This window comes from Chrysemys picta, chromosome 3, assembly GCF_011386835.1.
Source record: "Chrysemys picta bellii isolate R12L10 chromosome 3, ASM1138683v2, whole genome shotgun sequence".
Taxonomy (NCBI): domain Eukaryota; kingdom Metazoa; phylum Chordata; order Testudines; family Emydidae; genus Chrysemys; species Chrysemys picta.
This window is the reverse complement of record NC_088793.1, coordinates 195865659-195883394: the sequence shown is the minus strand read 5'-3', so window position 1 is coordinate 195883394 and position 17736 is coordinate 195865659. Positions and strand designations below refer to the sequence as shown.

At 39.4% G+C, this 17736-nt stretch overlaps 1 protein-coding gene across 15 annotated transcripts in view; it reads left to right on the top strand.

The window, feature by feature from the left end:
- MACROD2 (mono-ADP ribosylhydrolase 2) overlaps nt 1–17736 on the top strand; it is a 1307214-nt gene that overhangs the window by 1283643 nt on the left and 5835 nt on the right. For all 15 annotated transcript variants that reach the window (XM_042847036.2, XM_042847039.2, XM_042847056.2 and 12 more), the window contains 2 exons: nt 11045–11131; nt 14522–14590. In XM_042847036.2, the coding sequence (XP_042702970.2) occupies nt 11045–11131; nt 14522–14583 (149 nt within the window). In that variant the 3' untranslated portion in view covers nt 14584–14590. The remainder of the gene's footprint in view (nt 1–11044; nt 11132–14521; nt 14591–17736) is intronic.

Genomic DNA, 17736 nt, shown 5'->3' with positions numbered 1-17736 from the left:
AGTAAGTCCAGATGTCTCGTATCTGTAGTTTTCCCTGTCTTTCAACTGCTCACTCTTCGGGGAGCTACACAGAACTGAGAGCGTACACAGTTGTCTCTTTTCTACCTACAGCTGTTCCTTTTGAGAAGTCCAGAGGGGTCATTTTCTCTCTCTGGAATAATAAGGCCCTCTTTGTCAGCATCATCTGGCTTACTTATGAGACCCAAGGCCTCTCTGCCGCTCTTTATATGCTTTATCTGCAGCTTTCCTGTTGTTGCATCCAAGAATATCTAAAACACCTTGGAAGTGTAGTGTATACATGACTGGATTGGATTTGGTTCTCTTGAGGCACATTGTGCACTCAGGGAAATAGCTAAAGGAAATTCCAAAGAGATGCCAGGTTTTGAAGACACGGTAAGAGTGGAGTACAGAAGGCCTGCTAGACTTATTGGCTACCTTCATCAGAAATTCAAAATTAGAAACTAGGTCTTCAGCCCAGATTAGGACTTCTTTGTGCCACTTCAATGGCCTGCCTAGTGCTCAAGGGAGGAAGGAAGATGGCTTAGAACCTACTTTGCATCCCTCTAGATGAGGGAGCACCAGAGATGATAAGCACCAAACATGAGTTCAACACAGCCGAAATTTTGAGAACAAGTGGAACCTGCAGACAGAGCCAAACTCTAGTCTGACCGAAACTTCAGGCCAGTTCTCATTTTACATTAGAACATAAGAATGGCCATACAGGGTCAGACCAATGGTCTATCTAGCCCAGTATCCATCTTCTGACAGTGCCAGATGCTTTAGAAAGAATTAACAGAACAGGGCAATTATCAAGTGACCCAACTCCTGTCATCCAGTCACATGTTTAGCGACACCCAGAGCATGGGGATCCATCTCTGACCAGCTTGACTAATAGCCATTCATGGGACTATCCTCTTTGAACTTATCTAATTCTTTTTTAACCCAATTATATGTTTAGCCTTCATAACATCCCCTGGCAATGAGTTCCACATGTTGAATGTGCACTGTGTGAAGAAGTACTTCCTTATATTTGTTTTAAGCCTTCTGGCTGTTAATTTAATTGGGTAAGCCCTGGTTCTTTTGTTATGTGAAGGGGCAAATAACACTTCCCTATTCACTTTTTCCACATCATTCATGATTTTATAGACCTCTATCATAATGCTCCTTTGTCATCTTTTTTCTAAGCTGAACAGTCCCGGTCTTTTTAATCTTTCCTTGTATTGAAACTGTTCCATACTCCTTAACATTTCTGTTGCCCTTCTATGTCCCATTTCCAATTCTGATATATCTTTTTTTGTGATGGGGAAACCAGAACTACATGCAGTATTCAAGGTGTTGGCATACCATGAAGAGCGAGAGAGAAAAAACACACACTTTTGCATTATCCCCTTGGTTTGTGCCCATCCCAAACTACAAACAAGTGATACATTTTGAAAATAAATGTCCTGTGTTCCACACATTGACATTGGTAGTTTCTCATTTTTATAACAGAATAGGTAGATATAGTCTTGGAAGAAGAAAATACGTTTTTAAACTGAAAGGGACCAGATCCCCAGCTTGTGTAATTTGGTCCGATTTCATTGGCTTTTAGGATTAGGATCTGGCCAAATGTTTTGAAAACCTAGCAAAAGGTCAAAAATTGCAAGAAAAATGAGGGAAAGGGGGAATTCATAGATTCCAAGGCTATAAAGGACCAGTGAGATCATGTAGTCTGACCTCCTGTATAACACAAGCCACAGAACTTCCCCAAAATAATTCCTAGGACACAGCTGTTAGAAAAACATCCTATCTTGATTTTAAAATGGATAGTGATGGAGAATCCATCACAATCCTTAGTAAATTGTCCCAGTGATTAATTACCATCACTTAAAATTTTATGACTTATTCCCAGTCTGAATTTGTCCAACTTCTAGCCATTGGATCATGTTGTACCTTCCTTTTCTGTATTGAAGAGCCCATTATCAAATAGTTGTTCCCCATGTGGGTACTTTCAGACTGTAATCAAGTCACACCTTATCCTTTTCTTTGTTAAGCTAAATAGACTCAAGGAGCTCACCCCATCAGTATAAGGCATGTTTTCTAATCCTTTAATCATTCTCACGGCTCTTCTCTGAACTCTCACCAATTTATGAACATCCGTCTTGAATTATGGACACCAGAGATGGACATGGTACTCCCACATCAGTCACACCAGGGCCAAATACAGAGGTAAAATAATCTCTCTATTCCTACTTGAGATTCTGCTGTTTATGTATCCGAGGATCACATTAGTCCTATTGGCCACAGCCTTTCCATGGGAGCTCATGTTCAGCTCATTGGCCACCACAAACCCCAAATCTTTTTCAAAGTCACTGCTTGCCAGGAGAGGCCTGTAAGCACAGCCTACGTTCTTTGTTCTCAGATGTATACATTTACATTTAGCCATATGAAAATGCATATTGTGTGCTTGCGTCTAGCTTACTAACCAAATGAAAGGGAAACAATGATAGTACTTTTGTATCACTTTCCTTGTACAAACATTAATTTTCATAATGCCCCTGTGTGGTCTGTAAGTATTATCACCCCCATTTTACACTCAGGGAAGCAGAAGCTGAGAAGTAAAATGACTTACCCAAGGTCACACAGCAAGTCAGTGGCAGAGCTCAGAAGAGAATTCAAGGTCTCCTGACTCCCGCGGTCATGTCCTTTCTAATGGCTCATATTGCATCCTCTCCATGTCACCTCCCTCTATTAAATCCAATGAAATCATAGGGATTACTTGCAGGAGCAAGGCTTACAGCACTGGGTCCTTAAATTGAAAACTCCTCCGGGCAGATAATGTGTCTTAATTCTACGATTTTTAATATAAGCAGGCAACATTTTAGTCATGTTAATAGCCAAGCAATTTAAGCATGTAACAAAAGCTTCAGAGTGCTCCATTTTAGTTATTCCCTGCAGTAAAGTGCTTTTCTGATGAGAGATTTCATATCAAGAACTATTGAAGAAAACTGAAGCTGGTGCCACCATAGCCCCTTATGCAGCTAAGACCCCATTAGAGTGAAAACTTGAAAAGCACTTTTCTTAAAATTGCATGCCCCTGTATTCGTTAAGAGCCTGCTGTATATATAGATTTATGCTGTTGCTAAAGAGAGACAAAAGGTACAAAGAGTTCCTGATGGGCATTACTGAGCTGAGAATCACCCAATTTGTGTGGATCCTCTGGGAGCATATTGATGAGAGACAGCCCTCATTGCCCTCCCATTACTGCCACCACCTTAGAGGAAGGGAGGCATAATGAGATTTACCAAGAAGGTGTTTGATCAAAGACTGGAAGGGAAGGGGGAGAAGCTAGTCTGAGACACTTTCAAAGTCACATTTTAAAACCGGCCATTTCCATATTTCATAACAGTGCTTGGGAGCGGCAGCCACCCCTTCTATAAATGTCAGCGCAGTGTTACAGATCCACACGCACAGACACACACTGCTGGCACAGACACACACAAGCATAGACACACACAGCTGGCATGATGCCTGCTGTAGTGAAGGTACAGGAAGCCTAATGACATGGCCAGCACCCCAGAGGGTGAAGGTAAACATTCTGTTCCAATACTAAGGAGCTGCTGTGTGAATGTCACTAGTCGTGACATCCTCAGCCTGGCATCAAGAGACAGCACTCGCCTTTTTCGAAGGAACAGATAAGCTAATGTTGCAGCAAGTTCAAACGCCTCTGAAATCTGCATGCTTTCCTTTCTTTTCATCCTGCAATGCCTAAATGCTGAGTTTTTGATCAAGGTAAAACGCTCCCGATTAGCAGATGGTGAGGTTTGTCACTAATGAAGCTGCGTTCAGCAGCAATATGTAAATTTACACTGGTTCAGCTGTGGTTTCCTGATCTATGGTTGGTGAGTGTAAGGGAGAGTATCTGTCCATAGAGTTTCTCAAAATGATAACAAAAAGGGTATTGGAATGTCCTCAGTCTCTGGGTACTACCAGTATTATGGTTGATGATTTAGAAGTAGGTAGCGTGAATCTTCTGTGAGTTATACTATTGGTCTGGTCAAAGAAAGGTAGGTCACCAGGAAGGGATGTATCAAACATGAGTCAAACTGAGCAAAATCACTCTCAGGGCATGGAGAGCTTCAATTTCTAAGCAAGGCAGCATTTATAATGCTACTAAAAACAAAGCAGTAAACAAAGTACATGAAGGTTTGACAGTAACATTAGCAAACAGCCACAGTGAAATGACTGAAAAAAATCAGCTGTGCCTACTTGCAAGAAGAAGAAAAAGGGAATTGTTTTTGACAGACAAAACAATGCAGCTGGGGGGTCGGAAGAGTTTGTCTTTTATTTTTTGCGGCTGTGGATGAAAAATTGCGCTATTAGCTTTTAGCCAGAAGAATAAAGACCCCCTTTTTCAGTGTTCTACCTAATTAGGAGAAGTACATTTACACCTAACATTGAGATATTAAGTTTTATGTAATAGGTAGAGTGGAAACTGGGTCATTCAGACTAAGTAGAACACAGATTTCATATTTTTATATAAAGAAAATTTGAGGTTTGAAAGCTGTTTCCAACAAGGATTGAAATGGGTATGCTATTTCTAGAGCCGGGCAAATAATTCATAATAAATAATGAATTTTATCTTTTTTTTCCCCAATGTCCATGAACAGAATATATTTTCTCAGAATTACTGTTTTCATTACTCAAAAATATTGGTCAGAGCGTTTTTGTGAATAATTCTGTGTCTTTTGCAACACCTAAGTAGATCCAATTACAGATAGAAACCTTGGTCTGTAGCTCATTACTAGAGCTGTCTGAATTCAGGAAAAAAATGGAGATTTAAAAAAAAAAATCCTGCATCAGAACACAAATAGAATCATAGGGCTGGAAGGGACTCGAGAGGTTACCTAGTCCAGTCCCCTGCACTTATGGCAGGACTGAGTATTATCTAGACCATCCCTGACAGATGTTTGTCTAACCTGCTCTTAAAAATCTCTAATGATATCTTTTGATTTTCATGCTGGACTAGACAATTAGTTAGGGCACTCAGCTGGAATGTGGGAGACCCAGGTTCAAATCTGAGCTCTCCCTGATTCAGAGAAGGAAATTGAACCTGGATCTCTCACATCCATGGCAAGCACCAGACTATGGAATCAGTCTAAATCTTTCCTGTTTGAGCTGTTCCACTTTATATGAGTTATTAAATATTAATTGGACCAGAGAGAGACTGACTCTATAGTCCAGTACTTAGGGAAAGGGTTCTCAAACTGGGGGTTAGGACCCCTTAAGGGGTCGCCAGGTTATTACCTGGGGGTCACGAGCTGTCAGCCTTCACCCCAAGCCCTGCTTTGCCTCCAGCATTTATAATGGTGTTAAATATATTAAAAAGTGTTTTTAATTTATTAGGGTAGCTGCACTCAGAGGCTTGTTATGTGAAAGGGGTCACCAGTACAAAAGTTTGAAAACCACTAACTTAGGTTGTTGGAGACTCTGTTTCAAGTCACTGCTTCAATCAGACAGAAAATGGGTTTGAAACTGAGTATCTTCCATGCCAAGTGAGTACCCTAACCAACTGGCTATTCTGAGGTAGGTGTCTCCCCTTGACCAGAAATTCCATCCTAGACCCTCAGGTCCTTTTGATGCATTAGGAATTTCCATTTTAAAATATAAGAGTTTTGCTAACAAATTCCCAGTCAGCTCCGGTCATTAGCAAGTGTGCTTTTTGCAAATATTCAGGGTGAAATCGTGGCCCCATTGCCCTTGATGTCAGAGGAACCAGATTTAAACCACACTATTCAGAATGTTAAATGTGAGCTATTTAATTGGACAGGCAGGTCACATGGTGTATTTTTCGTGCCTGGTGGGATCAATGGGAATCAATGTTCTTGTTGATAATTCATGAGTACCAATTGCAAATTCACTTCCCCACAAGTATGCTGCAAAATATGTTTAAAATTTGCTGTTTCTGTCACCAAATATATCTGGAAACAACTTATCAATTGAAATGTTTATACAAAGCGACCTCAAAAAGGGGATTGAACACAGCTGTAGCGCATGTATTCAGAAATCTAAGTGATTATTGTAAGCAGTGTTCACTCAGCTCTAGTTAACTGGTTCATCAGAACTGGTCAGGAATTTTCAACCAAATATTTTTTCATTGAAAAGTCCCAATTAGTCAAAACTGAAATCTTTTGTGGCAAAGAGTCAGTTTCCAACAAATTTCTTGACTCAAAAAAATGTTGGAAAAAAAGTTTCAGAATTATCAAAACATCCCATTTCAACATTCAGCAAATGAAAAAGTCTGGCTTTTTGGCTTGAAACAACTTTTCTTTTAGAAATTTACGCTAATTAGAGTAAAAAATAAAATTTTAAATAATCAAAATTGAAACAAAATGTATCAGTGGACCTGAACTGATTTCTCTTTTCTTTATGGTTCATGAACATTTTCAAGATTTTGACTTTTTGACTTGATTTGGAACAAATTTAAATCATAATTCTGTGTTTGTAACATTATAACCTCTTCCAGTTTAAATCAGTGTGGTTTCATAAATTCAAATCTGTGCATCCTATTATTGCCATCTTTTCTCTTGTTCCCAAAATAGACTCCAAATAATTTCCTCAAAGTACCATTACCTTGGGACCCATACCTGCACAGCCACCCGATCCACGTATTCCAGGAGTAGACAGAATCCAAGAAAGAGGGATGAGACACACTGAAACACACAGGCCCTATCCCAAGCCCACGTCCTAATGCCTATCCATTGCCAGGACTGCCAGTGTGCATTGTGTGAATTTGGGAGGGGCAGGATTACAATGCTAAATTGCTGGCCATGTCAGGAGTTGGTCCAATTTCTTCCCCACACGAGTAAGCAGAGAGTATTGATGAGGAAGGAGCAAGCATGTCTCTGAATATCTGCCTTGGATAATTGTTAAACAGGATCAGGACATTTTTAAAAAACAATAGAAATGTTCATGTGTTAAGTAAATGTGTATGAAATGTTTCTCCAGGAAGAACGGCAGAGTTCTCATAATGGAGGAGCAGCCATTATGTTATTTCTTTGATATTTTAATGGGGGCATTGATCTTGGAATTGTTTGTTTAATAATATAAGCAATTTAAAAAAAAGTTTGCTTTAATAAACTTAGTGCATGACCCTCTAATGAGCAGTGCATGGGTGCAAAGGTCCACCTACATAGAGTTCTTTTCAGGATTGAGGTTTCAATTAGTGATCCAAAATCCATTAGGAATCGTCTTAGTGACGTCAGTGGCCCTTGGATCAAATCCATAGTGTGTGAACAGTTGTCATGACACTTGCCTAGTTGATTTGATTTCATATGAAAGCATCCGTGTAAATTTTCCTCCATGTATGATTTGATCAATATCCGTATAGCAAAGCTTTGATTAATTTTCAGCCTAGCAGAAGCTAATTGAGCTACTGACTTCTGGTAATAACAAGTTTCATGGGTTTCACTATACAATGGTCTGTAAGAATATATAGTTACCTAGTATCTTCAGTGTGTATAGATGCAAAATTATGTATAGGTCACAATACCTTGGGTGAAGAGGTCTATTTACTCCTTTTCATTATTAGATTATCAAGAAAACATGAAAAATCAGCCTCGGTGTCTCTTTTCGGTACCCACACACTTGTAAAAACTATAGTAATGGGTATTCTCCTTCATGCATCACATCTTCAGTTTAATTTAGTGAACTGCAGGTGAATTTAGTACTTCATCTGTTCAAAGAAATAATTGTATTTAACTGCAGCTGCTTGGAGCTATTGACACATTGTAACCACAGAGAACATTTTAAAAAGAATACCTATGGGATTTTCCAAGTTCTGAGAAAACATTTGCCTTATGTATTTAAAAGCTGGCTGGAGGCATTTTGCATACATCCTAGCATCTTTCCTGTACTGTATGCCTGACTTCATTTACTGCTTTCCTAGTAATATAACCAACCTACAAAGAGTTAGGATAATCTAGTCTGTCAGTAGTACAATTGGAAATGGTAATTGGAATTGAAAGTGGTATCTCCCAGGCTCCCTCCATTTTAGTATCTTTCATCTCCTGCTAGAAGCCCTGCAATACACCTTTTCCTTTGTGCTCTGAGCAGCAGCAATCAAACTGGGGAAGGGGGGAAAAAACAACTGCGGAACAAATTGCTTGTCGAGGTGGTTCTTGTTTTGATCCGATTCAGCTGTTTATGTGAAATAGACTCATTTCTCTGTGGCACTCAGTTTTATTGCACAGCAGGAAAGAAGCAGTTTGGAATAATACCTGTTCCACAGGCATATCAGTATAATGAAGGCTTACCATTCTCTCACACACACACATACTAGCAAGTTAGTTTGAACAAAATGAAGATTTACATAGCGCGTCATAGTCCTTTGGTAAACTTGCTGATCTAATAGATAGAGACTAGAGCCACTTTACAAGTCCTGCAGCAGAATTGTTGTATGTGTTAAAGGCTCTGAATTCCCCTTTACCTTTTCCTCTGTGGACTACTGGGTCCTAACATTGCTTCTGACAATGATTTTTACCACTGGCAATATAAAGCATGACCTAAAACTCCCTGAAAGCTCTGTTGTGAAATAAGGAGATGAAAGAGACAACAGGGAAATAGTTCTTGTGGGGTTTTTTTTATATTATTTGCTACTATTGCTCCTCTTTCCACTGTCTCTCTCTAGGCCAAATCCTGCAAGATGCAGCGTGCCAGCAATGAGGTTCTGAATGCCCTCAACTCCCACTGGTTTCACCCGTGCTGGACCAGACCCCAATTAGCAAGATTTCCTTTAATTTAGCTCTATCTTTTTTCCCAGCACACTGCCAGTAATGCTGTATGCCTGCCAGCTACACAGGAGAATTTCTGAAATTCAAACAGAGAAACCTTTCTTCAGTGTAGTGAAGTCAGGCATGCTGGCTAGCTAATGGGAGTTCTTGGGAGAGAACCTGTGAACTTCACACAGATGTCTTTAGTGCCTGACAATACCAGCACAACTAGATATCTCTAAATGTTATAGAAATTGGGAGCCAAGGCATAGCCTGTCATATCATGTCTAGTTTATTTGGTTAATAGACAGTCTTTTAAAGGAGGAAAAGTCTGATGCATGAAGCATCAACTGTCAGTCAGAATGTGTTGGTATTTAGCAGGGATCCCAAACACACACATCAGATGTTGGGGAAGTGTCAATAGGAAACATTTGAAATCTCCGCCTGATGCTTTGACTGCAGAATGATTGTTTTTCTGAGTTTTTGTTTTTTAAGTAGCCTTTTCCATGAGCCGTTCAAAAATGTAGCAAGACCCTATTAAGACCATTCAGTGTATCTTCATTGATCAAACAGTGCTTTCATGCTAATCCAAATTTCACATTGATTTTGTTGGAAGAAATTGGCTAGTGACTTTGAACGTGCACCTTCAGTCTTGCACTTGACAAATTCCTGGCAAAATATGTGTATGCTTCAACATCAGAATGACATGGTTTTGTCCTTCATGAGAGTCAAAGACAGAGATGGGTGAAGTGCGTGGGAAGTTTAGGCTCATCGGTGTATAACAAACCTCAAGGGGAAAACTTTATTTGCTATTCAGAATTCTCAGGAGAAGGCTTGACGTTTTAACATGCATACAAAATTGTCACTTCAGGACTTCACTGACATGCAAACTATAAACTCACAGCTGTTTACAGACATTTCATTCATCTAGGAGGGGGGCTAATTTACACAACTATGAAGGAGGAGGCAGTGCTAAAATTATGGTTCATTGAAGGGTTTTTAAGTCAAGAAGGATTCTTCCAAAGTAGTCGGTGACAGCTCAGTCATGGACACTTAGATGCTGCCTGTTTCCCCATCCAAATGGCTAATTGAGTCTATCCCTGTCAAGCTGCTTCTTGGTTATGTTTTCTTGTTTTGTATTCTCTGCTTCATTGGTTGTTGTTTTTGTGTTTATTCACAGTACCGCCATAAATAGTGCAATTAAGGCTACTTAAAAGATTAACATTGTCACCGCAGGCATTGCAGAGGAGAGTAAAATCTCCATCACAATGCATTGTCTCTGGCAGGTACTATGGCAAAGCAAATTCATTGAAGAAACGTTAGTGGTACATACATGTCTATGGACAGAATAAACATATAACCTCAAAGCTCATAAATACAAAAAAAACACCTCCCTAGACTTCTTTCGAAAGGGGGAGGAGTGCTGTTTATATGACTCTAGAATTCTTTCTCTGTCTCTGTTGTTGAAGAGATAAATTGTTCCCACTTAAAAGTGTTCCATTCTGAAATATTTCAAAACTCGGTACACTTTGCTATCTCAGGATAACTACCAAATTCTCTCAATTGCTTAGCAACCAATCGTTTGAAATCTTGTAGCTTAGCCACAGGGTAGGTCTGATGAGCTTTATAGTTGCCACCAAATACCAAAGTGCCATAATGGAAATTAACTAAAAATTGGTCTTTCAGCAATACTAACTGGTAGAATTTGGAAAGAGCCATGAATGGAATAACATAAGCAATTCGTTTATGTTTTTCATTTATAATATTGCTAGGAGAGTGAATCTGAGCTTCCAGACAGGCCTGAGGCAGAAGGGATAAAAATGTTGAGTTCCAGCCATAAAATACATTTTTGTACATTTCAATTCTAGGTTGTGTATGACTATTCAGTGTGTATGAACTCTTAGTGTATCTATTTTTACTCTGCTAGATAGAGAAACATTAAATGTATGATTAGGTCCCCATCCTACACTGCATTTTATGAACAGAAGGGGTTCTTCAAAAATGATCAGAGAAGAATGGCAGGGAGGCAAAATCGCACATTATGCCGTGGTTTTAACAATCCTACTTTAAAAAAAGGAGCACAGATCTATATAGACTTTTGAGCAATTCCTTTAAACCATGTCCTCTCCCTACATCCCCTGCCCTTTTCTTTAATGGCTACCACTCAGAACATCTGAGTCTATACAGCTAATAGCATATCAGTGGATTATCAAAAAAATGCAATATTGAATCTGAGAATTATACATTAATCAGATAGTGTACATGTTGTTTTCTCCCTTTTGGCATTTTTCTAGGAGAAGCACAAGGGAAAGGGAAGCTATCTGCAGAGGCAATGACAGTTGAAAATCCGTGTGACACAGAAAACATTTCAAGTAATGATGGTATGGTTATTTGGTGTTTTAATATCACACAAAACAAGTCTAGCATGCTGACTAAATAGATAGAACTAATAGAGATGCCTATCTAAGGTGTGTGTGTGTGTGTGTGTGTGTGTGTGTGTGTGTGTGTGTGTGTGTGTGAAAATGGCTCCTTTTTAAAAAAAAATTGTGAAGTGTCTAATGTTTCTTGTGCCCTTGCTTCACAAAATTCAAAACATATAAAGATTTTGGTAGCATTCTAGCTCATGGGTTTTGTAATTTCAGGTACAATTCCACAGTGATAAGTGCTTTATAAATGCTGATATTTTAGGATATACAGATCAGATAGCTTTCAATATTGGCTCATCCAAAGGGCCATTTTCAACAGCTTACTAAGAGATCATGGATGTTGGTTTCCAGCCATTATTAGCTTGCTCACTCATTTCACTGCTTTAATAATGTGGTGACCATTCCATTCCTTTTATTTAATTTTTTTTAAAAACCCTGCATCTTCATTTACTGACACAATAGGAATAAGAGAAAGATGAAAAAATACCTTAGGAAATTCCAAAACCAACAACTTCGTTTCAAAGTTTCAGTTTTGTTTCAATTTTCCTGTCACACCATTTGCAAAAGCCATGCAATTAAAAGCAAGGAAATGAACAGTTGACATCACAAATTTTATAAAGAACATAAGCAAGTTACTCTCAAGTAAAAAGAAATGAATATTTTGTCACAACAGAACAACTTTACTCTGACCATAAATAAATGCACTGCTTCCTTAATAATATGGGAATATAAGTAAAAAAATATAAAAAGGATTAAATATTTATTAGAAAATATCTGAAGAAACTAATGATGATTGGAATTAGTGGCTTAATTCAACACCTTTCTTTCATTGGTAATCTGGGAATATAAAACACAAAAATCTTTCTGGAAAAAAAAAAAAAACAACCCACCACCACCAACAGGTTTCTCTTCCTCCTCTTTTATCCATCTTCTCTATTTAGATCATAAACTGCCACTCCTGACTAGCTGCCCTGTATCAAATAGTTTCATTCTTTGTGAGAGGATGCCCCACCTCCAAGGCACACTATCATAGCCAATGGCACTTGCCGTGCTTTCAGTAATATGGGTCATATGCTTGGTTATTCTGAAGCTTTTCCTCTCCTCTGACTGGAAATGCATTCACTTCTCCAGCTAGGGGGGAATCTTTCTCTAGTAATGTTGAGAGCCACAAAGGAGCCCACCGCTGGAGGGAGAAGTGTTAGTGACTCAGAGGAGTGGCCCAAAATCACAAAAATGTAAAGGGACAGTTCTGGAGAAACTGTACAGAGAAACACTAGGGAAATTCCCATCTTCATTTATTTTAAAATCCCTTTCTCAGTTGATGTTCATTAAGTTTATGTTCAACCTCACTGAAATTCTCAACTTGTCCTGTGATGCTGAGCCTCAGACTTATGAGGTGCTCCTTTTCAGACGTAGAACAAAACACCCTAGCCCCTTAACCTATCCCCTCCATGACACTTGTAAGGTTAGGTTACTGTAGTATGACCCATTGATTATTTTAGAATCTCTCCAACCCTGGGTGAAATCCTGGCCCTATTAAAGTTCACCGCAAAATTCCCAGTAACATCAAGGGGACAGGGATAGCACTCTTGCTGTTACAGCAGGGCTTACTAGCACCACTGCAGGAACAGACGTCAATCAGATTTATGGGAGCTTGGCACTTCTCAGGACTTGCTCTTGCATTATCCATTGCATCCTCTTTGTCCAGGGCATTGACAATGTCCACTTCTGGCAGAGAACCTCCAGTCAAGATTTCTGCCTGGGAGTGAAATTAATGTACAGTTTCGGAACTGTCTCCATGCAGTGAAGTCCTGTGGAACTCCCCTGTTCTGCACTATAATCCTTGAGTCCTTGTTGCAACCTTCAGTCTGGCTCTAGAAGGATTGGATGGGACTGTCATTAAAGCCTGCAGTGCTGCTCCACAATTGTCCCAAAAGGTAGCTGATAAATGTGAAGTATATCTCCCCATCAGCATCCCCAAGCCCCCCGGTTCCCCCGCATCTGAGCAGGATTGCACTGTCCACAGGGAGATGATTGGCTGCTTGTCATAGGATAAAAAATGAAGGCAGGCTTACCGGTTTTTGATGCTTTGGTCTGATATAACTAAACATCCATTTAATTAAAAAGGAAATGAATTAAATTTCACAAGTAATTAGTCTAGAATATGAACTAGGTCTTTTGGTATTCTCAGAAAAACAACCACATTAAATTGGCTGACATTTTGAGGTTTTGAAAAAGCTGCTACTGCACATGCACAATGACTCCTTTCCTTAATGTTTTTTTATTATGCATTCCAATTCTGCGATGCAAAAGCCTATTAAGAATAATCCACAAACCATAGCTAAACACATGTTGCATCATTTCTCCATAATCTGGAGTGGATATTTTTCCTATTACACATTCATTCCATACACCAAAGGAGCTATTACCGTGTCTGTTCTGAATACGCATGATGAATCATTCACAAATAACTCATCAAAATCCTACCAGGTGTATTGACGTGATATTGAGTCAGAAGGAGGTTCACATCCCGTGGCATAGACGCAGAACATTTTTTCCTTTTTGCTCATTTTTCAAAACTTTCATTTGGATGCTAAGGTTTTCCCAGAGAGACTCCAACTATCAGCAATGGATACCAAACACTTAAATACTACCATAAAAATAAGCTACAAAAATGAGTTTACCATAGAGTCTCATTAAAACTCACAAAAATAAAGCAGTTCCGAACAAAGGCTGAGAGTGCATGTTGAAATCATCCCATTTTATTTAAGTATAGCTAGGCCCTCATGAACAAATCTCCTGTACCATATGTTCTGTGATTCCTTTGGCACTGTAGAGAGAGTGAGACAGCCTTCCTTTTGAATTACACCTTGTTTTTTATATTTAATGAAAAGTGTATGATGCTTTTTTATTATTTAATGTTACATTAATTGAACCATAAAAATATGAGATCAGCATTTAATTGTGATATAATTAGCGATGGGTCCAAATTCTACATTTCAGGTCAGAATCCAGACCCAAACTTTCCCCAAAGTTTGAGGTGTCCAAATCCAATATTTTTGTTTGGGCTATTATAGAGACTTTGTGAAAATTCAGATCTAGACCAAAAGTCTGGGGGGAATCTAGATTCAGAGGTTCTCTAATAATTTTGATGGGTATCTTATTACAGAACTGTTCATAATCTGCATTAAATAATGAAACCATTAAGAAGATCTTATATAAGAGAAAGCTACAAAGACTTACAGCAAATATATTTTAGCGCTCTATTCCCTTAGGTTAGGAGCAGCTATTACTTGCCAGCATGAACTTGACTGAAGTTTGACAATCCTATTGTTTTGTTTTCAGCTGAAATGAATAGTCAGGTTGAAAGTATAAATGAACATTCAGAAATGCAGCCGGAAGATTAACAAATAGGTAAGTCTCCTACGACCAGTGTCTCACTGCAAGTATGCATAGCCATGCAGATTCCATTTGAAAAAAAGATCTGTTGTATTAATGGCCCAAAGGTGTAAACATTACCCAATCACTGTCTAACATTAAACAATGTTAAACAAGGTCTGGGATTTGGTGTACGGAGACCTCGGCCTGCTTAGTACCATGGCAAACACACCATTAAAAATCTTTTTAACCTTTTACTAAAGATATAGAAAAGAAGGAAAAACAGTTAAAGCATTTGAAATGCAAAGCAATAAATAAGGCTTTCATTTTAACAGGAATTCGTGTTCCTTTAGCTGGAGAGAGCTTTTAGAAGGAAACACACACACCTTGTTTGACAGTCCCTTAGATGGTATCAAAGATGGCAATAATGGTCCTATTGGGGACAAGAGCAGACGTTAAATGAGATGAGCTGAAGCTGCTGCTGTTGCTGTTGCTGTTAAAGTCCAATCCCGTTTAATCCCAGGTGGTGGTTGGGATTCAGCTGGAGCTGGTAGGGAGGGTGATGTCATCTGGCTGGGTCCATCTCTCTGGCCTGGTCTGGTCAGGACGTCCCTCAGGATTAGGATAAAAAAGGTCCAATGTGCTACCGAGTGAGGTAGCAACTATGATGGTAAAGCTTGCTCCAGCAGCCTCTCTCTATTCTTCCATATTCTCCTCACGTCTCTTTCAGGACCCAGAAAGGGAGTGGTGGATAGAACAGCCCAGGCACTCATTATTTTGTCCGCCAATTAGGCTAATACAATATTAGACACACAAATTTTGGTTCATTGATTTCCAGTTCCACATCTTGTGTTTTTACTAAGAATGATTTTAACATAGTCCTTTAACTACATCATTAGGTTTTTTCATTTAGTTTTTCTGTCTCCTTTTCATACCTGTTCCCATCAACGTTTATTATAATAGATTATTTTGACATGTTATGAACGTTTGCATCCCGAAATTAGGGACTTTGTCTTACATAGGCAACTATTACATCCCTTCACCCCCCACCCCACCCCAAAAGTGTCCCGATTTTTCACACTTGCTATCTGGTCACCTGAATCAGAATATACAGAATTAGAAAAAGCAACACGTGGGGAAAGTATTAATTATGTGACATGAATTGTCACATAAATCATATAGCAGCATTCTGCAACTGTAACATACAGTAACTCCTCACTTAACGTTGTAGTTCTGTTCCTGAAAAATGTGACTTTAAGTGAAATGAGGTTAAGCGAATCCAATTTCCCCATAAGAATTAATGTAAATGGGGGGGTTAGGTTCCAGGGCAGCTGGGGCAGGAGGGAGGAGGGAGGACTTGGGGTGCAGGCTCTTCCTTCCTCCTCCCCGGGACAATCAGCTGGCTTGCCGCGTTCGGGAGGCAGGGGAGGGAGGAGGGAGGCGCGCCAAGTCCTAGCTCCTCCCTCCTGCCTCCAAAATGCCGCAAGCCAGCTGATTGCCGCGGGCAGGAGGTGGGGGGAGGAGGAGGAAGGCGCTGATCCACAGAGTCTGCCGGCGGGCGGGAGGCACTGGAGGGGAGGGGGCCGTAGGGAGGCTGCCAGCTGTGGAGAAAGCAGGCAGCCAAACAAGGTAAGAGTGGAGCATTGCACAACTTTATATGAGTATGCTCCCTAATTGATCAGCAACGTAACAATGAAACAACGTTAAGCGGGACGACTTTCAGTGAGGAATTACTGTATTTAGACTGTGTATGGTCTCAGATCAGCAGAACCCAGATAGCAGCAATATTAGCAATGGAAGAGTAACTGAGTGAATGGTTGTTGTTTTTTGTCATTGCTTAGGAAAATGAAAAGCAATTTTATACTAGTTGGAATTAAGTTCAGTTCTCTGACATCTGTATTCTGGGAACAACAGGTTTGTGTCATGAGGCTTTTATGCCCTTGGCTCTACAATGCCTAACGTCACTTCTAACTAGACTGCTGTAAAACAAGGATGAAGTCAGTTGGCTGCCTTTTTGAGCTTTACTGCTTTATATACTGAATGATGGTGCCATTGCACGAGTGCACAATTGTTATTGCAGCAGAAATGGAAAAGAATAGTTCTGTTCATAGACAATAAACAATCTGACTCCTCCATAAAAACGAGTAATCTGCTAGAGATAAAAAGTCCCTGGCACACCCCAATTACAAAAGAAAATGTTGATCCCCGCTGAAGATATGCAGTTTCAAAGCATTAATACACACCTCTCCCCCTGTATAGGGCTATTATCAGATGCCAATATCATATACAGCCAGATGTGTTATTTATGCTCGTAATGGGATTTCATGTAGCTCAAGACCAAATATAGAAGCTTTACAACAGCGGCAGCTGTGTCAGAGATTTAAAAAGCAAGGTCTTATTACTGTGTATACCCCTTTGTCCTTGTCAGTATATTGACAATATGCTGCCATGTTGCATGAGAGAGAGAAATATGGCTGATGGGATCTCCATTAAAAAGTAGTGAAGCAAAAGTAAAAAAACACCGTAACCATCAAAGAATAACTTTTCCAGCTCTCCCTTTCTTTTTCACCCTTTTTAGCTTCTGATTATGCATTCTGTTAACACGCTTACCATTTAAAAATAGAATAAAAGGCTAATACCGTCATTGATTTTAAAAATATATTTATCAGCTAGAACTGTTTTTATATAAACGGAAAGAAATTTGTTTTCTCACTAAAATTAGTACATGCATATGTTTTGGGATGCGATCATTTAAACTCTGCTCTATGAAAGTGAAGCTCACATGAATAATACAGTATTTAGCATTCAGCTAATTAATTTTCTCAATTACAATGTGAGGGGTACTGCAGTACTGCCCCCATTTTACAGAGAAGAAAACTGAGCCGGAGGGGTGAAGTGACTTGCCCAGTCTCTGTAGTATTTTAATGACAGATCCAGGATTAAAACTAAAGCATGAATTATGTTCAGCTGTTTGCTCAGTCCCCCAAACCATACTGTCTCTCTGCTTTAATTGCAAGCAGCCAGGTCCACACAGTGAAAAATTGATCATCTTGTTAAACTGTAAAGGTTCTGAGCTCTCTAGGATCTTTAGGACCAAGCAGATATCTTTGGGACAGTGGTTTACTGTTATTTCAAGATTGTTCTGTACACTATTCCCAAAATGCACATCAAAAATCCCTAAG